General features: G+C 39.5%; 1 protein-coding gene across 1 annotated transcript; it reads right to left on the reverse strand.

The window, feature by feature from the left end:
* Window positions 1-587: 587 nt before the first annotated feature.
* LOC107306122 (uncharacterized) lies at window positions 588-26,250 on the reverse strand. The gene is made up of 7 exons (XM_015848990.3): window positions 19,132-26,250; window positions 16,599-16,763; window positions 14,264-14,386; window positions 13,527-13,574; window positions 11,471-11,568; window positions 9,696-9,788; window positions 588-3,861 (listed from the first exon to the last, which is right to left on the reverse strand). Exons 2-7 carry the CDS (start codon window positions 16,753-16,755, stop codon window positions 3,682-3,684), a joined length of 699 nt encoding a protein of 232 aa, XP_015704476.2. The 5' UTR covers window positions 16,756-16,763; window positions 19,132-26,250; the 3' UTR covers window positions 588-3,681.
* Window positions 26,251-26,397: the final 147 nt, after the last annotated feature.

Raw genomic sequence — 26,397 nt, forward strand, 5'->3', positions numbered from 1 at the left:
CTGCCTTTGATTTCTTTGGTTAGACAAAGTATGGGTGAATGGAAACAAAAACAGGATGACTTGTTTTCTTCTCTCTCTAAAATCTCTATTAATGCGCACACTGTCGTTCAAAATAGGCGCTCCGTGTGTATGCTCAGTACAGAACAGTGTTCTGTCAACATCAGTGGGGCACTACGTGGTTCATAAGTTAATGTATCTCTCCATACTAATGTGTCTACTGAAATCTAATGCAGCAACAGGACAAGAGGCAGCTGGTAAAAAGCGTAACACGACCTGTGCCACACCATAAAGTGGTAAAGGAGGAACTTCTTTACCATTAGGGGGAGCAGAGCACCGGGACAAGCTGCCTCCCTCTCTGGAGATACTCAAGACCTGCCTGTAAGCTTCCCTGGGCAACCTTCTGCAGGGAACCTGCTTTAACAGGGAGTTGGATGTGAGGATCCCCGAGGAGTCCCTCCCAACCCGTGTGGTCCTATGATTCTGTGCAATGCTGGTGCCATCACTTTGTCCCACCAAAGAAAAAGGGTGACTTCCCAGAAGAACAACAGGAGGGCTGGGGACTTCATGTCAGAGAGGAGGAGAAAGAATCTTTGTCTAGTCCTTTATTATGTTACTAATCAGAATTAACAGAGTAAATGGAAATGTACATAGTGTTTGATAGTGTTCCTTTAATAGAAAATGGTTAACTTGAGTTACTTAGAAGTTTTACAGGTCTTAGTACTGTTGTAACTGCATTCAAACTAGGTCATTACCTTTTGTTCTGACTGTAAAAACATTCATTAGACTAACCATTTCTAATTTTGATATCTGGTTCATAATCCATGGATGTCCATAATGAAGTTAGTGTGTAACACAGCACACAGAAGGCTTATATTTCAGGCCTAGCAATGTTGGGTACCAATCTCATGCTTTAATGTACAGCAGATGATCCCAAGCAGACTTTAATGCAGTAATCATTTAGTCAGTCTTCTTCTTCTACTGAGCGACGATTGCCTTCCCCAAGGACAAAAAAAATCCAGTCTCTGGATTAACTGGCACATAGATGCTAGGCAGGTATGGTCACCACTTTATACTCTATTATTATAATAATTATTATTTCCCTTGGATTAACTAGCATCAGAATCACATTATTTATTCTGAATGATGTTCTTCTACAAATGTTATTCTAACAGCTCACAATTATGGTCAAAGTACCAGAGGCCCATGAAGCTACATATGAAGACAACTTGCATTTAATTGTTTTCCAATAAACAGAACCCAATATTTTCTATTTGGCACAGCTTTTGAATTGCAGAAAAACAAAACAAATATATTGATATTAATATTTTAATAATTATCATACCTGCAAAGTAAATGTTTAAGAATATCTGCCTCATTTTGAAAATAAGCTGCAACATAGTAACTATGTTTCATGTTCAGATGTTAGACACATTGGATAAATGCATTTATTTTTCCCCACTGTAGAGTGAGCAGGCTATATTTAAAAAAAAAAAAAAAAAAAAAAAAAAAAAGAAAGAAAGAAAATCGACCGCTCGCTGGCATTAGCTTTGTATTAATGTCTAAATAGAACCAATATATGCTTTCCCCCTTGTTTGTTACTTGTCAGTTCACAGGTTTTGTATGTGCAAAGTAAGAGTCTGGGAAAGGTGAGTATCCATGAGGTGCTGACCCAATTTCTCATCACAGAGCTGACTGAATTTATTATTTTATGAAAAAAATAAATAAATTGTCAAACAACATTTTGACTTTGTATCTCGGAGTCTACAACTTTACAAAACTACCACTGCTGCTATGCAAAAATTGTTTTAAATGATCTTGTTTTTAAGGTAGGTGGTAGAAGTGCAGCATTCTGCATTACAGCCATAATTTAAGCTTTGACCACAGATCAGAATCAGTGTTCACTGAGTTTAAACACATCTTTTTGCAGACAGTTGTGTGTTTTATCAGTATGCTTCATACAAGCTTTGTGGTGAATACTAGTAATTATTTCATCAGCTACTGTGACGGAGTAAGGTCATCACCTCACCGCTGGTAAATGTCAGACTGCCAGGTGTTACTGTCTCAGTGAAATTATTGCACCTGATACACAATTTAATTCATTCTTTGTTTAGCATAATAGATTATTCTAAATATCTTACTTTTTGTGTAACATATGCTGTAATAAATATGGAATCATAGAAGCGCAGAATCATAGAATAAACAAGACCTCTAAGATCATCCAGTACAACCATTCACCTATCAACACTGTTTCCCATTATGTAGGTTTTTTCGTTGATGTTGTTGGGATTGGGCTGTTGTGTTTTTGCTTGTTTCCCATCCACTGACTTCAGTGAACACTGAACAGATCTAGAATCTGTAAGTTCTGCTGTAGAATACTCAAAAGCTCTCTTCTGTTCTACCAGCAATGGAAGCAACAAAATGATTTTTGCTGTTCTAAGTGTAGTAGTCAGCAGTGAAGAACCACATTGCTGTTACTGAAAGAAATATAATATTGCCCTGTTGTAAAGCACATGAATTTGATTGACTGATGTTAGGATTCCTATTCCAAGTATGCACTACCTGCCACATGGGCAGTGAACAGCCCTTGCAGGGCAGTGTTGCTGTATGCTGTTTCACTGAAGCTGAGCCACAGCTCCCTGCACAGCTGCTGACATCTAGCATTCACACAAACGTGGTCCCTAACCCATTGTGTTAAAGTGCCACCAAATGGCAGTGGATCTGCATGCACAGCAGCTGAGAACCAGACTTTTAACACCCACTGATCGTGTGTGCACCCGTGGTTTGTTTCCTCTTCTATTCAATGTGTTTTGTGCCTCACAGAGTACAATGTGCGTGCTCTAAGGGGCAGCATCTTCCTCCTAGAACTGCGAATCACTAAGGTTGCAAAAGACCTTTAAGATCATTAAGACTGACTCTGACTGACAGAGCCCATTGCTAAAAGGCTGCTCCTGTGGTACTGTGTGTGTGTTTTTTCAGCTCACTTGCTCATTTCCAATTTATTTGGTCATTATGAAAACTGAATGTTTCAGATGTTGCTCCGCACGCCTCTTTGCAGCCAAGCACTGACTGCACTTCCCCTAGGGCCCTGTTGAGGCTGCAGTGCTGCCAGGCTAAGTGCATGCACTCTGAGCTGCTGAGCCCTGACCTCCTCCCCTGCTCTCCTTGAGGTGAATGATACTTTCCTCATCTTTCCCACCACCACTTGGTCAGTATACATACATATACATTTAGTGACTTCTAAGCGTTATTTCTGCAAGTTCAGATGAGCTTATAAGAAACTTATTTTTTTAATAGTGGAGGGTTTGCACTGTGGAAAGCTCTGCTTTTCCATGACTGTGCATAAGCCCTTTTCCCTTGTCATTGCAATATATGCAACGTACTTTTCACCTTCGGGGAAAATTCAGCTTCTGAAGTCCATAATTGTGCAGGTACTATATGAAGAGACTGATTAGTTACTGTGTTTTTCAAATTTAGCCATTATCTCTTCCTATTTAAGTACAGAAAGAAAAGATGTTATTCATGCAAAATGGTCATTAGAACAACAACTACAACAACAAAAAGAAGTAAAAAGTAAGGCAAAAGAGAAATGAATTAACCTCAACTTCTTGCCCTCTCTGTATAGACTGTGATAGAAGCTGTGTTGATACTTAGGCCACTGAAAGGTAGAAAAAACAATTTTTCCTAAAAATATGTCAACTTGAAGACAAAGTTTCTCTCCGCATTCTGGTCATCATGATCCAGCTTGCGTATGTCAAGTGAGTGATCATTCACATGCAGAAAGTAATTTGTGTCTTCGTAGCACTGGAACTTCACCGAATCTCCCTCAGAATGCATGATGAAAAAGTGATTGTCTTCCTTCAGCTATGAAAATACACAATGCAAAGAACACGTTATTTTATAAAGCTTTTCTATAGCACCATACGTGTAATGAAAATTCAGGGATATTGTTATCTTGGTATACTTTAAATTGTTTTCTCCAGTGATATTTATTTTCCAGTGTTTACCAGAAATCCTCCTTAAGACAACATCATTTGGGACAGATTCTATGAGGAATGAAAACAGAATAATACCTGCTTCCCTCAAAGGACTGAGTGCTTCCAGACCCACAATTGCATTCCTTTACTTCCCAGGCTAGTTCTGTGCTGTGCCTGCTATTGGAATAGTTTAGGGTTTTCTCCTGATCCTTTCCTTACCTCAGTCCTGCCTTCCAGGTCAGCTGCCAGTAGCAACAGCATGCCAAGTCAGAGCTTCTCTTGCCTATTTTGGAGTACTACAAATATTACAGTGCTTATTACCCTTAATAAAACCTGGCTTAATACATACAATTTGAATGCATTTCAAGTCTCCAAGCCTCTTGCTAAGACCCATCTTATGAAGGAATAGCTATTGCCCAAGCAGCCTCTTGCTATGACTTGATGTGTATGGGTGCTCCAGGTGCCCCCGGGGTGAGGATGAGAAGGGTTACCAGAAAACAGCACTCTGGAGAAAGGAAAGGTAAGAGATAGGGCCCAAACTCATAAGCTCTGGAGGCCATCAGGCTTTTAAAATTAGCAATGAGAACTCTGATAAAGTCAGAGGAGGTGTGGGCCTGCCTGAAGAAAGATCAGAAAGGCTCACAATAAGCCTCGGAGTGAGAGTAGTAAAGGGTTCCAACTATGCTGAAGATGACAGCAAAAGGCACGTTGCCATAGAAGGAGGAATGTGCCTTTTCAGCCCAATTGGCAACAAGAAAGGAAAGAATATGCCCTGTGGTTACTGTAGAGCACAGAAAGTGAAATGTAAGGATACACCTCTTGTATTAATGAAGGTATAATGGAAAGCAGCTAAAATATCTTGTCATGATGAACCAGAGTGACAGCACAGTATCTGCAGTTTCAATCCAAAAATTATGTTTTGAAAACAGAAAAGCTGAAGAAAATTTGTCATTAGGAAAGAAAAACCTTCTCACCTTCTGGGAACTCAAAAAGGAAAACCGTAAAATGGAACTATACATTCAATGAAATAATCTCTTGGATTCATAGAGATTCATAGAGAAGGGGGCAATAGAAAGAGAGAACCAGCAGAAGCAGGGAGACAAATCAGTGTGCGCTGTGGAGAAATTTGTCCTACAAAGATTACAAGCAAGGGACACTTAATTGAGACTGAATAATACCTACATATCTGCATGAGGTGGTGGGAAATTAGTCACGGGAGGGGGGTGGGGGGGGGTGGGGGACACATCAGAAGATGGTTTCGGGAATTATATTGTGTGGGTGGGAGAAAGGAACTGTGAGTAGGAGCAGCTGCTGCTGCTAGAAGTGCTGACACAAGGCTGCCAGACGCCACAGGTCCCGGATCTGAGATCACATCGAGGAATATTTACAACTACATGTTATGCAAGAAAGCAGGAACTGTGTGATTTTCCATGATGACCTACTAAGAAGGCTGACGAAAAAAACCAACAAAACAACACAGAGAATGACAGACTTCTTCCAAAGAGCTCTTTCTGAGGATAGCTCCTATTGCATCCAGACAACAGCTCCTACTGCAGCAGGCATGATCGTTCGAACAATTTAAGAAATTAACAGGTGGTTTTCAGTTACAGATCTGTTTCTTTGGCATTGCATTAGGGGAAGAATCACTCTGCAGGTCTGTTTTCACGTTTAGTGAAAAAATACACCTTACTCACAGCCCACAGTTTAGTCACAGTGCACATGTAGTAACGTATGTCCAACATACGTTGACTCAACAGGTTAAAGAAAATCGGTCCAGGTATGTAAATAATGTTTCAGAAGAAGCAGCGAGAGAGTAGTGTTATCCATGCTTTAAAATAAATCAGCACAGAAGGATTCAAGTAAGGCACAGTTATCAAAACCTGAGGTTGGGTCTAACTGCTGCTCTCTGAAGCAGGAAGCAGCTAAAATGTAAGAAGTGTCTGAAAAGGACAGCTGAAGCAGAGCAACTTGCCATACATCGTCGTGGTATGTATATGGCATACAGTTTGCACCACGTGAAACAAGGAGACATTGATCAACATAAGCAACATCTGATGACAAGTAAAATGATAAAACTGAACTGCCATCTCAGCCACCTCAGTGAAGTCATTGTCCTTGGGAAATATCTCAGATAAACGTGATGCTTTGTGCTGAGACTGGAACAGGGCTGATAAACACAGTTTGATGGCTCTGTGCTTGCTCAGCATCAGCATGATGTCTTTTTCCCAAATGTAGCCGTATGGAGCAGGCTGGGAGTGGACAAGAGGCTGGGAGGAATGTAGCCAGGTCAGCTGGCCCCAACCCACCAAAGGGCTGTACATGGCTTACATCTTGCCATCCAAGGGTCTGAGAAAACACTTCAGTGGAATCAGTAATAGTACGCACTTTGACTCCTGCTCATACTGGATTGTAGGGCACCCTGTGCCAAGCACTGAATAGTGGTGTGACTTTGTTCATACTGCTTTGGCTAGGTGACAGAAAGGACGGTGACAAATTGACCCCAGCCAGCAGCTGGGCGCAATGAATGTGGCATTATCACTGACAACCTAAAGTTCTGAACCAAAGAAATTCTGCTGCTCTCACTTTTTGTCAGCTTGGTGCTGTATTTTATTTACCTTAGTCTGTTTGGCTGAAACCATGAGTAAGTTCCACAGTAGGGCTTTTGCTGACTGCATAGCTGCCCTCTGACTTAAACTAAGTCTTGCTTAGCTTTGCCTAAATACTCAGTGAATTATAGAAGACCATAGAATAAAAACTGATCAGGCCTTAATGGAACTGTATGAGCAGCCCTTCATTCTGGAAAAGTGCTGTTCAGCAGAAACAACCTAATAATCTTGCATAACCCACTGGGGAACAACTTAAGGAGAAGGCCAAATCTGGTGATAGAATTGTTGACTTCAGTCACTGTGTAAGCAAGCATGTCAAGGCAGGAAGGAATTTAGGAGGGGTATCAAGCAAGGAAGAGAAGAAAAAAAAAGAATGTTTGAAAATGAAGGAAGACTGAGCACTACCAGCACTTAATGAAAGAATGAGAGTGAGCTGAGAGGCTCACTGTCCTTCTGCCTTTGCCATAAGGATACAGCTCTGACATCACATGGCTGAATAATTCTGGTCCAGACTTCTGAGGAAAATGTTGGTTTGTGAGAATGAACGTAAGAATAAGTAGGGCATCACACAGTAACAGGCTGGTTGAGAAATTCTAGTAAAATCAATGCACTAATGTGAATGATGAATGCTAAATGACTCATTTCAACTTCATAACCTTTGTCTGCTTTAGAAGTGGCAGAGGCTAGCGTTTCTCTAGGCATGATCTACATCAAGTGGCAGAGATTATAAATGTAATCTTACTTGGGCTAGAACAGACAAAATAACCAGCACAAGAAATACTTAAGTGGTTGGAAATGTCCCATTGTTGTCAACTTGTTGTACAGGCATACCTGGAAGCCTTTTCTGTGGTGGAGGGGAGGGAAATAATACTCCACACCTCTTACTGCAACCCATTGCATAGTTACCTGCTTTATGATGCAGATAATTACAATAAGCAAATAATACTATTGGGTTAGAACAACTGCTGCACAGATAATGCTGGGACTGGGCTCCAGGTGGGTGACCACCAGCATGTGCCCTCTGTGAGGGAAGAATGGTGTATACTGTGCATACTTCTCTGCTATTACCAGCATAGTGCTGTAGTACACGTTGGTTGTGGTCTATGTTACCTGCCCACCTCAATCCTCTGTAATTATAAGCCTTTATTGCAAACTATTATTTGCTGTTAGAAACTTACGTAATAGGCTAATTAATAAAAGATCTTTTAATGAATATTGATTGTTAGCTATTACTCCAAAAGCGTTGGTTTTAGAAATGGAAATCTACAGCACATTGGGAAAGTCCTTCTGCTGGTGTAATGGCAGGCTTCACAGACTCTCATGTTTCTGGTAATTCTGCTGGCGGTTTTCCAGTAGTAAACAAAAACACCTGTCTTTAGCGCTACTGAAAGCTAGCAGACAAAATACCATCTTGTGGCACCGTATAGCTTTGTCAGCCACTTCTGAATCCAGTGCACAATGAAGGCTTAACTGATCGTATCAGAGAATATTTCTTCTTCAGTGCACCCATTTTAGAAGGTTTACAAGAATTTCAAATTTCAGGCAGGGCTATGGCACTGCTTCTTGTTGTAATTGGATGTGACCCAAATGCAGGCTGCTGATCTCTCTAAGTAACACACCTTCCCACTTGAGGGTATTTGCAAACAGTGATGGGTAACTCGGTAGCTGCCTTGTAAGGTGTGGAGCAAATGTGTTCTTAGAATGATTTCTTAATTCTTTCTCTACGGACAGCTCAACAGGAAAAGGCATGTCTTCTTCCCGATAAAAAATGCTTTCAAGATACAGTCATATCATATAAGGAAGAGGCTAGAATGTGTCTTAAATTTTGTCTGCCTTCTTGTTTTCTGTTTCTGTGTATATTTATATAAATTATAATAAGGTATTATAAATAAATAAGGTATATTTATGGTAGGTACCTCAAGCGAAACCCAAACTGAAGGACCCAAATATTTTTTTTTGGCCAGAGATCAGTTAACTAATTATGCAAACAAACAAAGAAGGCAATAGATGTGTAGCTTTTTACCTTTGAAAGACCATTTCAGAAAGACTTCAAGGAACAAACAAACAATCATTTCAAATTACCAGAATTCCTTTCTGACTTTGGAGAAATATTAGAAATTATGTAAATTTCAGCCTGCAAATTTTAGATGTTTGGTATTTCAGACTTGTTATCATGAAAGCTGACTGATCCCTGTTAGCTTTAATTTTCCTTGCTGAAACTGGAAATATTTTCTTTTCATCCTCTTTAACAGTCAGCTGGAGCACAACCGCAACAAAAAATAGTTGTTCTCAACATTTTCTCAGCTTTTGATTTTCACCACATTAGAATATTGGTTTAAAATATGTTACAGAACAACTAAAGTGACAACCCTACCATGCTTCTAATGTTTTATTGTTTCTGTCTATAGAAGAACTGACAAGACCAAACTTTGATCACCAAAATATGTGAGTAAGTGACCTGGCTACCTGTATATCATCGGATACACAGTGTTACTCAAGATTCATAGTTCTCTGCTGGCACAAAATTCAGTCTGAAAGTGCTTCGGGGATTGTTTATTTGTAATCTTTTATTTATACTAAATATTTGGTATTTATTACTATTATTTATTATTATTATTATCTATATCTTGTTTTTTTTATCAATTCCGTAAGTTTTTGACACATGGATTCATTTTCCTTAAAGACATCATTATTCTTACAATTTGACCCTTCTTAATCTCCTAGTACACTCATCTGGATTTTCTAGACCTCACAAAGTAATCTTCACGTGGCATGATTTCTTGTCCATCTCCCCACACTTTAGAGAAGCACAATAATGCAAGAATCATGGTTTTGTCTTTCATGTTGTAATTTAAGCTCAGATATTTTGGCCATAGATCAAATAACGTGTTAGTGTACACAAGTCAACTCAAGCACATGGAGACATTGTTCATGTTTTCTTTTTTTTTTTTTTTCTGAGGAAAATGCTTAAAAGAATTGTGTAAACATTCATTTCATGGGTAAAAGTAGAAATGTACTGTAAAAATATACTTAGCTGCCTATTTTTTTTAACATCCATGTTTGCATATTCTCTGTCTCATACATACGTTTATATTCATCAATCATAATTATATACCTTGTTGAAGTCAAGACCTCCCTTTGTGCATGTTTTTCTGTTGCCTTCTTCCAGTGAAGTATGATCTGGCTCGGAACAGCATCCCTTTAAAACCTGTGTTTACAACCATGCAGATTGGTAATTTTGCCTTTGCTTTTTCCACTTTTAATACACAAAATGCTGTATTAATTCTATTTATTTATTTATTTATTTTCCCCACAAAGCTCACTTGTATTTACACTTCAGTTATCTGAGGTGAATAAGTTCTTATGTTCTCAAAATACTTCCTGAGTATATTATGAATTGGTTTGGAAACAAACATCAAAAGAAAATCCTACAAACTGTTGAATGCCAAGATTCTATTTTGCAATGCAGCTGAGATTGCAGCATGCCATAACAGAATACAAAAGAAATAATAGCAGATAAGGAATGCAGCCACCCCCCTTACAAGATTTCCCATCAAGAATACAAAAATTATTCACATTCTGTTGGAAACAGAACAGTTAATGATCTTCCCAAGCTTTTTACATACTTGGGAGATAGTAAGTATGTCTTAAACAATTTTCAATTAAGAACTGCTCTTAGTCATGCTAAGAAATGTAATTATTCCATACTTTTTAAATAGGCGATTGTGCTGTAAAACCTGCTGGGACTCAACACTCAGTTCTATCTCTGATTTGGTGAAACACTTTTCACATAATTGATTTATGACAAAATTATCTCTGAAATAGATAAGATCCTAAAAACCAATTATTCTTCACAGGAAAGTAAAGAAAATTCCAATGCAGCAATATGTTATAAACATAATTAATGTATCTTATAAAACACATTTCCACAAAAATCTTAGGAAACAGATTTTCTGGAAAGGCCTGAAACGAAAAATAAACGAAGAACACAGAAGACTTATTCTGAGAAAGCATTTGGAGGGCTAGAGCACCTCTCCTACGAGGAAAGGTTGAGGGAACTGGGCCTATTGAGCTTGGAGAAGAGAAGGCTGCAGGGAGACCTTCCAGTATTTAAAAGGAGTGTGTAAACAGGAGGGAGAACAGCTGTTTACACAGTTTGATAGTTATAAGACAAGGGGGAATGGTTTTAAACTAAGACAGGGGAGATTTAGGTTAGATATAAGGAGGACGTTTTTCACTCAGTGATGCACTGGAACAGGTTGCCCAAGGAGGTTGTGGATGCCCCATCCCTGGAGGCATTCGAGGCCAGGCTGGATGTGGCTCTGGGCAGCCTGGTCTGGTGGTTGATGACCCTGCACATAGCAGGGGGTTGAAACTGGATGATCACTGTGAACCTTTTTAACCCAGGCCATTCAGTGATCCTATGTTTATTCCTTATCTTGGTATAACATGGGGAACCTGCTCAGATCTTTGCCCTGCTATAAAGATTAAATTCTTACAGGAAGCTCTTCCTCAGACACATATTTGTAAGGTTTGTAACCTGGGCCTGCCACATGGAAACCTGACCTTGACTGCTCTTCCCACTATAAAGAAACCAGACAAGACTGAGAAAATGAGAATTCTCTGGCAACAGCTCCTTGCAAGTTAGGTATATGAGGAAAAAATAATTCCCCTCTTAAACTCACCTCATTTCAATTCAGTAGACCAAACCCAATGATTTTTGCAATGATCTATTTTAAATATTTGCCTGGATAGGACACAGGAAGGCAATCAAGTTGTGCAGGGTGGGAAGTGATAAGAAAAGGAAAATCAGTTTGAAATGGACTGTGGGAAAAATTGTTCTACAGAGAGAAAGAGCACTTAAAAGTTACAAATTAAACTACTTCTTACCTTCAGACAGAGCTGATTTTCTCCCTTGCTCAACAGCACAAATTCATTGCACCTTAATCGCTGCATGAGGACCACCACATTTTTAGAGTTTGTTTTTGCTAGGGAAAAAAAAAACAAAAAAAGCAATAAAATGTGCATCACTTCATAAAATGAAGCACAGGTGAAAGTAGCAAAACAGACAACACTCAGATTCACCTTACACTGATAGGCACAGGAAGAGAAACTAATACAGTCACTCAATAAGTCTTTCTTCTGAGAAGTGTTTAGGGTCTGTGGCTTCATGAGAATTTAAATTTGCCATACAAAAACTTAATTTCTCTCTACAAAAACAAAAAAAAAAAAAAACACAGAAAAAAACCAACAAAAACAAAACAAAATAAAACCCAACCTATTGTATATGGAGTATCAGAGTTATGTGAATATATATATATAATTACAGTTTTATGTATAAACTCATCAACTGTGAAGGCACATTCATATTATTATGTAGGTACAGATGTCATGTTCTGGTTTATATATCTGACTATACAAGCACCCCTACAGAAAATACAGGGTTTTTCTGTTTTATTTACTGGGTACTTTGTAGGTCAAAATCTTCCTGCTATCAGTGGGTGCACTGGATGCACTTTCTTTTTGATAACAGTTTTCTCAGCTGCAAGAAATAACAGTATATAACAGGGTACATAACAATATAATAGCAAGTATATAACAGGGGATCATTCTCAACCTGATAAAACAGCCACTGCTCCAGGTACAGAAAAAGAGCATTACCTGCCATAAATATCTGATTGCCCTGAAGAGTTATTTAAGATAGCACTATGTGTGCTTTTGAAGATATTTCTAGTGTCCTGTTTATGATTAAAAAATAAAAGCCCTGCATGTCCATCAGCACTGCAAAGGAATAGAGAGCATACAGAGTTACAGAGGTTAGGTAATCAGCAGCTTTAACAGCTGCAATTAAAGAGCTGTGGTTTTTTTCTTGTCACTGAGGATATTTTTCAGCCTTTGAAGAATGCTAATGCATTCTGAATTAGCAGAATGCAGTCATTCCACCTGAACTGTTTCAGGCTCTCTAATCCTTTACATTATTTTAGCTTCCTCTGTTACTCCAGCTGCAATGCTTTTGCAGAGGTCTTTTAAAGGAATTTTGTCTGAACAGGCTACAGCATTAAAAGGGCATAAAAATCCTTGATAAAATCTTAGGTGCACTTAGGCATGTTGTGCTCAGTTTGTGTATTTACAAATGCATTTGATGAATGTAGTAGAATGTAAGGTCTAAAAAATCTTCCCGCGTCATTATGTGCAGATTCATCACTTCAGATTACCTCAGTCATCAGCTGTAGCGTATAGGTGGCGCATCAGCAGGGAAGAGATATTTCACACTCAAGTCATAACAGTGTTCTGACTTATGGGAGATTAACTGTGTAAATCATGTCTGATGACTGTGACAAATGGGCTGTTGGTTGAAATGTACATGGTTGGGATTTAGGCAAACACTGAATGGATGGGTCGATATTTTACAGTCTTCTCTAGAAATCCCCGCGTCACCACTGGACAAGGTGCAATCCTGGATCACGGAAGTTCTTTCTGTTTGAAACTGGAATAGATTTATCCTTTACTGGAATACTAAAACAAATGTATCCTTGAATGTACCGCTCATTTGTTATGCTTACAATAGAGAGGTTCCAAAAATGTGTCTTCTCTTTCTTCATACCCTTTTCATCTTCCCCTTCCTGTTACAACAGGTCTTTGCTAACTGAGACTCGAATGCCAGAAATACAGCACACTTGTTTTTCTTTTAAAAAATATTGATTCTAGCTTGTGTGCATTCTATTTCCTCCTGCACATTCGTATCCAGTTCAAGCCCTTATTCATAACTTGCTATGGCAAGTTTTGTGGCTTTTTAAGATCATCCAGTAGCCTGACTTAAATGAACATTTGGTTTAATATACCGCCGCTAATATGATGCCTTAGAAACATTACAGACTCAGTTTAAATCAATCCCTAACAAAGAAAATGAAGTATTTTGCTCCCACATGAGTAATTCAAGCCTTACCTCTAACCTCTCGTTTGTTGCTTGTGAACAGGCTTAACCACGCCGTATCTAAAACAAAAGATATTTAGCAAAAGATTTGGAATTAGACAGAACCATCCCCCAAATTTAAAGACATTGTGATTTGAAGAAAGTGGAGAAATGGTTTGGAACTAAAAGATGCCGCCTTGCAACACTGGGGCCCCGAGTTCGAATCCCCCCTGTGGCGCAAGTGGTAGAAGTGCCGCTCTGCTACACAGAGGCTCGAATCCCGGGGGTTGGACTCGATGATCTCTAAGGTCCCTTCCAACCCGCACGATACTATGAAACTATGAAACTGCAGGAGACATCAGAGTTCACTTCTTGCAGGTCTTTGAATTCATGTGGTGCCTCTAAGACTGAACAGTTGTACCTGCACGCATATACCCTGAAGTCTGAGCTCTGAGTCTAATAAATATATCGACTGATTGTCTTTTACAGAAGAGAATACACTTGACTTGACTGGAGGCCAGTGATGAAATGAAGGGCCTTAAATGATATCAATTAGAAATCCCTAGGGCCTGTTATGTATACTTACCATGTACTATATTTACCAATTTTAAACTGGGATAAATATTTTCACATATCACTATCAGTATTCATAAATATGCAACAAAATGTTATCATACTGGCTCATGAACAGACCATATAAAAGTGCATTCAACAGTGTCTTATGATACCACGGATACAGCTCATGAGTTCTGGTATAAAAAGCACGCTACCTGCAGGGTGTTGTGAATCCATGGTTGATATTTCATGGCGACCACGTTCATCTAAGTTGAAATGCACAGTTTTTGAATCTTCAGTCTGTATGTAGCACCTCAGCGTTTGCCGCAGCTGAAGCTCTAATCACAAATGAGTTGAAGTTAATTGTACTTACAGCAGAAAAATGATAACATTGTGTAATAAAATATGAGGTGTATTTTTATAGTTATTTTTGCTTGATAATCAGTGTAAGTTTTTCAGAAACTACATGCACGTTAGAATAGTATGGGCAACACATATTCACACAGTTAGCTTAAGCTGCCTTTCAAGGGGCTTTGTTGTTGTGTCAAGAAGGAAAGCAAGGATTTATTTGCTTGCAGTTTACCCCAGGGAGAATATGAGATTTCTGGAGCTACCCCATTTGTGCAAAAACTTGAGCTTGTAAAAATGGCTTCTGACTCAAGAAGAGCATGTAAGCCTGGAGGGTGGAGTTGCGGACAACCTGCAAATAGCTGTGCTAGAAGACACTGACAAGGACAAGAGGAATTTGCACAAAGAAAAAGAAGTGGGTCTAAAGGAGCAACTGATGTGGGAAGGCAGAGCAGAGTAACACCCTGCATGAGGGTGTACATAGGGAGGCAGCAGAAAAGAACACACTGTTAAGGCATAAACTTTCATCTGAAGAAAGGTAAAGGTGAAGTGGAGGTGTTCAAGGCTAGGTTGGATGGGGCCCTGGGCAACCTGATCTAGTAATTGTGGTAGTTTGGTGGCCCTACTAGGCAGGGGGTTTGGAACTTCGTGATACTTGAGGTCCCTTCCAACCCAGGTCATTCTATGATTCTACGATTCTAGGTAGGGGAAACGATTTTGCAGCATGTTGTTCCTGGACTAGATTCCTTCCTTTTGTAAGTAAGAACCTCCCAGTTCCCCAGTTTTCCACTTTGAAATTCGGATCTGCATACAAATTAGTGATTTAGGACGCATAGAGCCACCTAAAACAGCAGCCAGAGGAGTTGTGGAGCCATATAGGCAGGAGAGGAGGATGTTCAGAGTACCAGGCATCTCTTACTGAGAAAAGAAAAATACGATGACAGCAAAGGTATTTGCAGGTAAAAGTTCCTAAGCAGAGAAGTTGTTTTTTACCGCAACTGAATATAACTGTGCAGCATCTACAGATTAAAGCTGTAAAGCACAGTTTAGATTATACCAGACTGAACACATTTTCCTGGGCCAGGTTTGCTACTTTCCGATTCAGTACAGAGCTGAAGAAGTTTTGGTTGCAGCACAGTCCTCAAGTAATCAAGTGTCATACAGTGAATTGTCCTTTCTGAGCTGGAAAAATTAGGCAAGTGAAACAATGGGATACTGAGAATGAGTTAGCTATTACAGAATGCTCTGGGAATGCTTGACCTCACCGCAAACTTTTGTTATTCCTTTTAAGAGAGTGCAGTTTCTCTGAATTATCTGTTTTCCAGCCAAAATTTTGGACAAAGTAATAATAATAATAAAAAAAGAAATAAAAAAAGAGCTGTCTTTGAGGAATTGTCTTTGTTTGTGCTGGACAGGAACTACATGTTCAGTGAACAAAAACAACAAGAGATGTGCACTCCCACCCTCCTGCACTGGCAGCTCTGACACATCTAAGCTGGAGCTTTAACACATACATGGGTGTTACCTCGATCTGGTAACCTGGAAAGTCAAGTCCCTTTGTGAATGTGTATCGACGGCCCCGACCAAGTCACAGCTGTTTGTTACACCATTATGGTGAGCGGTAAAATGGCGTTTATTGGAATGTGAGGGTCCCTTATATAGGTATCCAGTTTCATCCTTATCTTTTATACATATGCATGACCCAGCAGGGGAGGGCCTATCACGTTACATCCCGAGGGTCCGATTTCGCCTAATACAACACATGGGTAAAGGCCGTTTCTTCACAGGTCTGACAACTTGAGCTACAAGCCCTCCAGAATAATCAGGGGCTTTTCTCTAAAGAAATTAGCAGAGCAAAACTTTGAGAAAAACCTGTTATGGTGCATTATAGATCTGATAGTTTAAGAATTTTGGTGTACTCTAACTAAGAACTAGTACAGTACTCAGAACAGCTTTCAGGCCTGCTATGGCATTCACTCTCTTCCAGGGAGTCACAGATATACTTTAGAAATCACCATACTATATTTTGTTATATGAGAAAATCAATGTCAATCCCTTGAGGAGTGCTCATTTTTTTTAAAGCCAGGTTTTGCTTTGTACTTTTACTTTTGAGCTGCTCTTGATACTTGATTTAGTTGAATTCTACCTTGGATTGGCATCCCAAGATTACAGACACACCTTTCACTCAAAGGGAGAAGTTACCTGAGTTTTCAGCAGCTGCTGATCTGGTGCTCATCAGAAACTTCTTTCTCACTGGTTGCTTCTCACAAGGAGGCATTCCGTATGGCTTTTCACGGCCTGAGCGGAGCATCATTTTGCAGCTCGATGAGAAACTCTGGTAATCTGATCTGTCTCTCATTCCTAGTCCTGAAATATAAGTTCATGTTTCAGTTGAGAAATAAGTTTGAAAATGGTAAAATTTCAGTACATGACATTCAAGGGAACTGGCATATAAAACCAATAGATGTGATGGCTTGCATCTTAAAAAGCAAAAACAGTGTATTTTCAATGGCAGTAATTCAGTTGGATATATCAGTATTTCTACTAAAAATGTATACACAAAGTTGCGTTAAAGGCCTGTACTGAAAAAGACTTTACCTCTAGACAAAGTATGACTAGCTGATGCTACTTCAATTTTTTACTCTACACTTTTCAACCATAGCAGCCTTTTTTGCACTTTGGTGGCTGGGTTGAAGTCCCTCAGAAGTACCTTGGTTTAAGATAATTTTCAAAGCACTCATAAATGAAAGTTTGTCATGCTAACTTCAGCATACTGTAGCCTAACTTTCAGAAAAGGCAAGCAGCGTCACTGTATCTCAAATGGAGAGACATGGAGTTTGTAAGCTTGAGTAGTTTATTAGAATAATTCATTCATGAATACAAACAGTGGCTGCAAGAAAAAGAAAAGTCAACCTCCAACCATTTGTATAATTCAGATAATTAATGATGCATCTACAGTTTAATCATTTGACTTCACCATTTGCTGCATTGTTCAAATGATGCTGTGCTTGCGATTATGTTTACTAAAACAAAGTGCTACTCTTTTTGAATGACGGATGAGTAACAAATGGTCAGGGGGCAGAAAATAAAGGCAAGGACTTCATCTTCATCTTGCTGAAACTACTTTCTAATTGAAGTAAGCTAGACCAAAAAAAGACCATTTGTGAAGTCTTAACTGAGCCTGACCTCTGCAACCTCCTAACTGAGCCAGGCTCTGCAGAGCATCTGGGAAATAACACCAGCTCGTGGATCTTCAGAGGTATTGCTGTGCGAGGAGTTCAGCACTAACAAAGCATCAAGACCTAATTAGACCTAGGGATGTTCAAAAATAGGCGTTTGACCCCCCCTTGAATGTTTCTAGTGAAAGCATAAGTACTAGTTTGACTGCACTTGATCAGAAGTTTGGAAGATCCAAATTCTTGATTTTTACAACTTGGGATCTATCTTATGATTCCACTGACTCTGTCCCTCACAATCTGCGGTTATTAATTACAACTCATGTTCAGTTAGGCCTAAATGCTTACTTAAGTGAAAATTCATTTTATGAAGAGGTAGTGATGTTGTGCAAACCACCGAGACACCAAGAGCCTTCCATCTGGGATACTTATGGTCATCACCCCCATGAGAAGACAAAGACAACACAAGCTGGGACCCCAAATAACTCCTGTGAAGGGCAGGTGAATTTTCAAACATTTTCAAAGGCACACCTAAGAAGTGGAAAAATTCTTAGAAGACTTCCTACTGGGAACAATGGGTATAGGCTAGTTCTGAAGGACTGCACTCAGATTCAGTTGTTTTGGTTGTTTTAATCAGCGGGCATTTAAAAGTGAGAAACTGTAAAAGTTCGTGTCAGATCTTGGTTCTGTTGGCACTGTAGGATAAATAAAGCACTCTACAATGATTTTAAGAGGTACACTTCCTGTTGTATTAAGCTTCCACAGCTTGAATTTCCACATGTGACCCATAGCAGTGTGTGAAATAAAGATGCTCTCATTCTGATAACCCTTACATCTTCCACCACGTACTTACATACATGCCACCTACTCCCACTTTGTTTCATTTTTACTCATAGTTGTTTCTGTTCTGTGTTTTTGTTGTTGTTGTGATATCTTTTCACACCCATTTTTTCAGTGCATTAATTTTCTGTGAAGTGTACGCAGCTTGAGGAGGGCTAGAAAGAAGGCTTGAGGAGGGCTGCCTCCTTACTAATACCTTTTGTTCTTAGGCATCATTCACTCTTCCACTTATCCCAGGCACATCTCAGTACAAAACTTGGGTCCATTCACACAGCAGTATGATCCAAATATTATCTAATTCTGTATCATTCACAGCAAGCGCTCCCTGGGGCAATTAGATCAGATCTGTTTTTATTGTGTTGGGCTGCATCTGACAGTCCTGCTTCCAAACAACATAAGTAATTTCTCAAAACTTCTTACAGTTTGACAGTAGATTAGATTAAAAGGAACTCCTGCCAACCTATAGTTAATAAATAATGGGAATTTAATTACTTTCAAATCAATTAGCTTTTACAAAATCTAGAGACTCTAAAATGAATGTAGGAACATAAAGACTGGATGTAAACGAGGCTGCAGAAATTACTTTGGAAGAGAAGTTTAAAGTTAATAGATAAATCTCTATCTTTTAGATTCTAAATGAGCAGTATGGTAAATAAAATATTAATCTGAAGCCTTGAAACCCATTCAAAACCCCGCTGCAATCTTTCACTCCTGCTTACCTTACTGAGCCGGCTTCTGTCCCTGCTGGGATTCTTCCACTCGGTGGAATGCTACTAGCTGCTCTGCTGCAGCCAATTTATTTCATGAACACATGGAAGGCAGCCAAACCTCAGAATAAAAGAAAAGTATGACGTGGATCTATTCATTTAGGTCTTTCTACACACTCATTTATATCAGTGTTCTCATGACTCTCACTGGTGATGGAATTCTAGGAATGTCGGAAATAGTAAATAAAATTTTCTTAAATCTTATTTCCTCAGAGTGCTGTAGATAATGTCTTCCCTGGAACTTCAGGCAATTTCTTAGCCCGCATTTCTGCATAGAGACTCGATAACCCCACAGATATTACTCAAACACTGTATGTCACCGGTATTGCTGCTGCTGTCTGTTCCTTCAAAGGTTGATTCAAGGGCAGCTTCTGGGTTGCTGGCAGTGCTGCCTTTCTGCAAGTAAGAGTGAAGCCTCAGTTGCAGGAAGCTTGTAGCAAGTTAATTGCTCAAATATTTACCCAGCTATTAAAAAAGGATTTGCAGTCTGTTGTAACAATTGCAATACTTGGACTGCTTCTGGTATGAGTGTGAACTTGTTTAAAGCGGATGTGCTGTATTGATCTACCTATAAAATGTTTAGCTCCATCATGATTACACTTGCTATGTTCAGTTGACTTTATCTATTTACTTCCGATCAGTCAGTCCTTTCTGTTCATAAGCACTAGATTTGTTTTAATGCAAAGACTTACATTTTTACACGAGTGAATCAGACATCCATGCACCTCCCTGAAACAATGAAACTCTGCTAAGAATAATTACCTTTTTGCCAGTTTTCTGGAAATTTTACATGACATTAAGAAATTTCTCAATTTTACCTGTATCTGGTGTATAAAATACCTCTTTTAGTTCATCAACCTCGCACTGGACTCTGGAAATAAATCAGGTCAGTAGAAAGACTTTGCTAGAAGATACATTTCACAACAAAGCAAAGCAGAATTTTGGAACCTCATGTCGTTGCCTGTCACTCAGGCAGACACAGAAATGAGGGTGCTGTTCTAGATGTGTAACTGTTGTTTCAGTACCGGACAAAACCAATTAGGAATACATACGATGCAGCGGGAGTGTTTTCAGAATACACAGTTTTTCAGAGGCTGCTCTGGAATTAGATCTGATCACGCTGCAGCAGCTGTGTTTGTCGTTAAGAATGGCTGGATCCAGGCTGCAAGATACAGGCTCTGTAACCTATGAACCACTCTGACAGGCTGTGCATGATCCTGGCCCCAAGAGAACATTCCAGATCTAGGTGAAGTACTTGTGCTCCATGCAGCAGAAGCAGAAAACAATTCCTTGTATTCAGTTTTTTATGAATGACTGTACAAAGTTAATGCACTACGCCAACACTGCTGTAGAGTAACTGAATAATAGCATATACAACAACAGCCACAAAGAGAAACTGTTTAAAATTATCTGTAATGGATATGATCCGGGTAGATTAAGTCATGTAGATACTGAGGATGTACCAACATCACAGCTGACTTTACAATTAACAGACTTCAGTATTTATTTTAAACATTTTTCTTATTTAATCTGTAACTGACTATGTCACTGAACATTCCTCGATGTGAAAGACCCCACAGGGCCTTTCTAAATTCACATCAGTAGAAGTCTGGCAGTAAATGAATAAAGTTTTAGTTTGAAGTAACTCAAAGCATTTGCAGTGATCCATCAATGGGGGATTTGTGCAGATGCTGATGAAACATATTGAGTTACTGTGGGAGAAGCACTGTGAGGGCAACCACCCATTCTACTGGAAAGAGTGCCCAGGGTAGGACACATATCCAGGAAGCCCCAGTGGATGGTCATCTCTTTTCTATGTGTCTCTCCCTTCCTCCATGTCGCTCTCTCCTCCATGGTGCCCACATCTCTCACATTCCTTTTTGTTCCATCCTCTCTCTCCTCCCTCTTTCCCCCAGATGTAGCTTCATCACTAGAATCACGGTGGTTCATCAGTTGTGGACAGCACTCATAAATCTTCATTTACATGAACTTAGAATGCTTTCTGTATCCTTATATCCTCATAACAACAGCTTCAATTCACCACAGGATATATTTTCAAATTTAAATTAATACCTTGCATCAAATTATCTTTAAGGGGAATAGCCTTTAGAGAACAGTTCATATTTAGAAAATAATAATAATTAATGTCTTGTGCATGACAGCAATGAAAACCACACACAAGTTAAACAATAACTACATTAATGAGATACAGGAAGTTTTAGGATGGAAAATAACATGGAGAATAACTGCCTAATACTTGAATAACTTTTTAATGTAAAAAGACAATAGTCTACAGAAAGTCAGTATTTTCAGCAATAACTAAAAGGAAATAAAAGGATAAAACAAATATCAGCAAATACATTTTATCAACCAATAAATTTGTAAAGAACTTGCAGGAGAAATAATTCAAAGTCTCTCAAACATTAATAAAATTAAAGCATAGGCGATGGACTGTACTAGAAACAAAGACACTATATAAACATTTATTTCAAATTCTGTGTATTGACAGATTTACACTGGAGAAAAGTTTGATGGCAAAAAGTGCCATTGTAAAGAAAGCCCATCCTACATATGTCCTATGAAAAAGTCTGAAAATGTTCAAAAAGATGAGACAAATAGGAGTTTCAGATTTTGAAGGTAACAGGTTAAAAATTCAAAATTAGCTCTAGTTTTGAGTAAAGAACTTCTAATCCAAAACCCAGCGGTTTATTAGAGAATATGGATTATATTTTCATTAAACCTCAACTCATATTTGTATCAGAACTTCCTGTTTTACTTCACATTGAGGTCTTTTCTTCCCCAGAGTCATGAAGACACCAAATTCAATATATCCAGCAGCTTATTGAAACAACTCACACAACAATCTGACAGGACTTTTTTCTTTTTCTTTTTTCTTTTTCCTGGAAACTGTAGGCTTTTTAAAATATGATAAGTACATTTCAATATTAGAATGTAACAGCCAACTTTATCTTATTTCATATCCTGTTTTCATGGCATGCCAAAGACATATATAGGGCTTAACTGAGCCTGTTGTCTACTATCTATTGCTCCCAGTACTTCCAAACTGTCCTTAAATAATTCTACAGTGAAGATTTCTGCTGTGCAGAACATCATGTACTTAAACCACCATGTGTTTCTCTTTGTAACAGAAGACTATTGACTTAGTAATGCCTGTGCTGACAACTGCTGCAGAGAAATGGCTGTTAAACACACTCAAAGAAGTGAAATACAGTGCTATATAAATGGAATCTATCTTTTTTTTTTTTTTCCAAACGCTATTTTGCTATTTGATATTTCCCAAAGTCTGGAGCTTTTACACTGGATATTACTGCAATTACTTTTTACTCATTATGGGTTACAGCAGTTTTGGTGTTTTCTCTCGAACCAGAGATCACAGATATTACACTCTGTTCATCCTTTAGGGAGCACACAGGTATGCAGATGAAGCTGAGCAAAGTGGTCCATTGCATGGCAGTATGCTGAACATCTTTTCATTGCATACAGAAGACCTGGAGGCTGTCAGGATATCTTCCAGGACCACAACAGGTTCTCCTTCATAAAGGCAAAAATGAGGCACGTTATCTTTGGCTTTAGCCATTCTACTCCTAAGGATAGTGGGAGTGACAGAGTATGAAGAGACTTTCTAAAAGTTTGCATATTCTTATTAAAAGTTATAGAAAGGGAGGCCAATTTGTATCATTAAGAGGAAGTACTTTCTTGTTTACTTAGTTCTCTTGATTTCAATGAGGATTTTCAGAGAGTCAATAAGGACACAGGTTCAGAAGGATCCAGCTGAGGAACTCTGAAAACAACAGGATGTAAACAAGCCCGGTGAGAGTTAATAGAAAGCATCCACAAGCACTGAGGGAACTCGCAGACATCACGGTAAGGCCATGCTTTCTCTGAACACTCATGGGAAGTGGGAGAAGTTCCCAAGGACCAGAAAAGAGGAAATGCCACTCCTGTCTCCAACAGGAAACAATGACAGATCCTTTGAAGTAAAGATCAGTCAGCTTCACCTTTACCCCAGTGAAGGCAATAGAGAAAATAATATTACAAGGAATTTCTAAACTATGTGAAGGACAAATTGGTGACTGGGACTGGTCAGTATGGGTTCATAGAGATAAAGTTACTTTTGTTCTGCTGATCACCACCTTCTGGGCCTGGTGATTCAGTCAGTGTTCATCCCATGTCACTGTCTGCCCATCCACCCCATGATTCAGCATCTTGTCTGTAAGAATTTCATGGGAGACCCTACAGAAATCCACTGCTCTTCCCACATCCAGCAGCCTGGTCACTTCATAGAACTGATAAACTAATGATTTCCAGGCTGGTCTTTTATTTCTCAGATCCTTCTTCTGGCCTTTCTTGTGGTTAGGAATGACATTTGTTTTGCTTCAGACTTTGGACATTTCTCACAGCTGCTACAGTAAGATGATAAAGCACGGCCTCACGATGACATCTGCTGGCTCTCTTAGCACTTGTGACTGCAGCTCATAGGAGCCCACAAGTATGTTTACATAAGCATTACCTGACCTGACCACTTTTCGCAAAGTGTAGGATGTACTTGTTCCAGCCTTTCCATCTGTCTCCAAGACTTGGGCTCTTGAAGGTCAGTCTTGCTGGTAGACTGAGGCAAAGAAAGCATTCAGTACTTTGGCATTTTCCCTGTCCTATGTAGCCAGGTCCCCATCTCACTCAGCCCACATTCTCCCCTGTCCATAGAAGCCTTTCCTGCTGACTTTGGCATCTCTGTTCAGATTAAACTCCTGTAGAGCTTTAGCTTTTCTAACATCATCACTGAACAGTCTCTGCGTTCTCTGCAAGTTATTCATCCTTGCTTCTACCCTCTGTATGCTTCATTTTTGTGGTCAAGTTTGGACAGGAATTCCTTATTAATTCAAGCAAACCTTTTTTGCCTGACTTCCTCTTTTAGAGATGAATCTCTTGAGCTTGGGTGAGGTCACTATCCCAGCTGGGGGTCCCTCTGATGGAAAGCTATGTGCTGGAATTGAGCAGGTTGTCTAGAGCAGATTTAGACAGATTGACTAAAACCTACAGTTTTAGTCATGGCCCAGACATCACATGTCTTCTGAGACTGTAGAACACAGCCATTGTAGCTAGTGATTATAAAGGAACTGAATGGAAAATGTTTTAGTCATCTAAGTAATAGCTTTTTGTATACTTTTAATGTCCAGATCTATCCTCATTTTCAATCTCTCTTTGCTATTCTACTTTTTTCTCCACTCTTCTGCAATGGAAAAGGGAAATGACTGCCATTCCTAAAATACCAGGACAACAAAAAACGAATTTCAGCTTTTCAGTATAATATTAAAAACGATAACTGCAGAAAATTCAGCATAAATAAATGATAAGTGTGTGAAACAGTCCAGTAGCTGCCTTTCTCATGTTGGTCAGCTGTATATGAAATATTCAAAGTTGGAGATTACTAAGTTCCTGTTAGTTTTATTTCCTAAAGAACTGAGGCTTAAGCAATTGTGCTGACTGACTGTACTTTTGCCCTCTCTAGTCACTTGTGAACATACTGAATTATTTTGACCAAGTCTGCTGAGGACATGGAAGAAGGCACAAGCTTAGCTGAAAAAAAAAAAAAATAGACATTCATGAACATTTTGTGAACATCGGTAGCTGGAGAGCTGGGAGGGAGGTTCTGAAATGCACAACTGAATTAAAAACTGCAGCCTGATCTCAACTGTTATCCTCTCTCTTTGACTGAGGAGTTAATTACTTAGTTTGTATATAAATTGGCTGGCAAGCTACAACAATAAATGACATCCCACAGTGAATATAAATAGTAGATTTGATGTTACAACTAAAGAGATTAGGGTTTCTACACTATATGATTATCTGACATGCTCACTCGCTTTCTCACCTTCAGCATCATCACCCCCCAAGTCCCTGTAAGAGGCCATGCTTTTTACATTACTGTCTCAAAGTTTGCTGAAATGGACAAGTTCAAGCAAGTCCTGGCCAAGGTTCCAGGACTGCCTTTGTCTGAGACACACGGGAACCAAGGTTCGAGAAATCCCTTTGTTTAGGAGATGGACAAGTCCAGGAGCTACGAAAGGGAGATAAGATACTGATCAATGGCCCTTAAGTGGTCTTTTTGTGTTGGCCTATCTCAAGGAAGATGGCCATCCCTGAGGACTAATGGCCCTTAAGTGGTCTTTCCTGTTGGCCCATCTCAAGGAAGATTGACATCTCTGAGGAAGTCACTAGACTCTGACCCAAGCCGTCCCGAAATCTCTCGAAGGCTGGAAAGAAGGATAAAAAGGGCACGGACAAACCACGGTTTTGTGGGCATCTAGGTATCTGACCTCAGATCCCTCCACCGCTGTCCTACTGCTGCCTATTCTCTTTTCTGGGATTGCTGCTCGAGACTCTGCTCCGAGGGACCTCGCTGCCCGAGACTCTGCTTCTAGAGACCACGGTACTCTGACCATCTTTTCTGCGATTCACCGATCTGCTGTTTGCAGCCTGCTACTCCGTTGCTGCTCTCCCCTACGCTTATTTTGCCCCGGACCAACGTTAACAACGTGCTACGGGACGCTGCTGCATCCAGGAGGTGACTATTCCCCGCTTTAACGTAATTCTTGCTCTTTTCTACCTTTTTCTATCGCCTACTTTCCCTTCCCCATCACCCTAATTTTGGCATTCGTCACTCTCCCTTCCCCATCCCCTCAATTGTCTATTATTTCCAATAAACTGGTCGGATCAACATTTGAATGCTCTTCTTCTTAATCTCACGCCGGGCATAACATTATTAAAAGAACCTTTGCCTCACTCCTAAATTGGAGCGAGACATTTTTATTGGCGTAGTCGGCAGGATAACCGTCGTGAGAGTGTTATCCTTCCAGTTTCTCTAAAACTTGTCTGTCTGTTTCTCCTGGAGTTGCAAGGAGCGATTGTTTTGATAACTTCATTTGACGTGAGCACCTCTCCAGGAAGACCGCTCCACATTCTGAAACTTTCTCTCTGACGTGTCTACCTCTCGGGGACGTATGAATTAATTTTGACTGTTTGCTTTTGTTTTACACGTGTGTGCCTCCCCGGGAAGACTATTTTGCATTGTGGTGGTTTTAAGTATCTTGTGACGTACCTTTGGTTCTAAAAGTTTTGTGTGTGCGCCTCTTGGGGAAGTGGTGTGTGCTTCTCCAAGAAGTTTATTGCTTTTGAGAAACTTAGAAGTTATTTCTA

This window comes from Coturnix japonica, chromosome Z (assembly GCF_054131305.1).
Source record: "Coturnix japonica strain WE chromosome Z, WE-NBRP24, whole genome shotgun sequence".
NCBI lineage: Eukaryota > Metazoa > Chordata > Aves > Galliformes > Phasianidae > Coturnix > Coturnix japonica.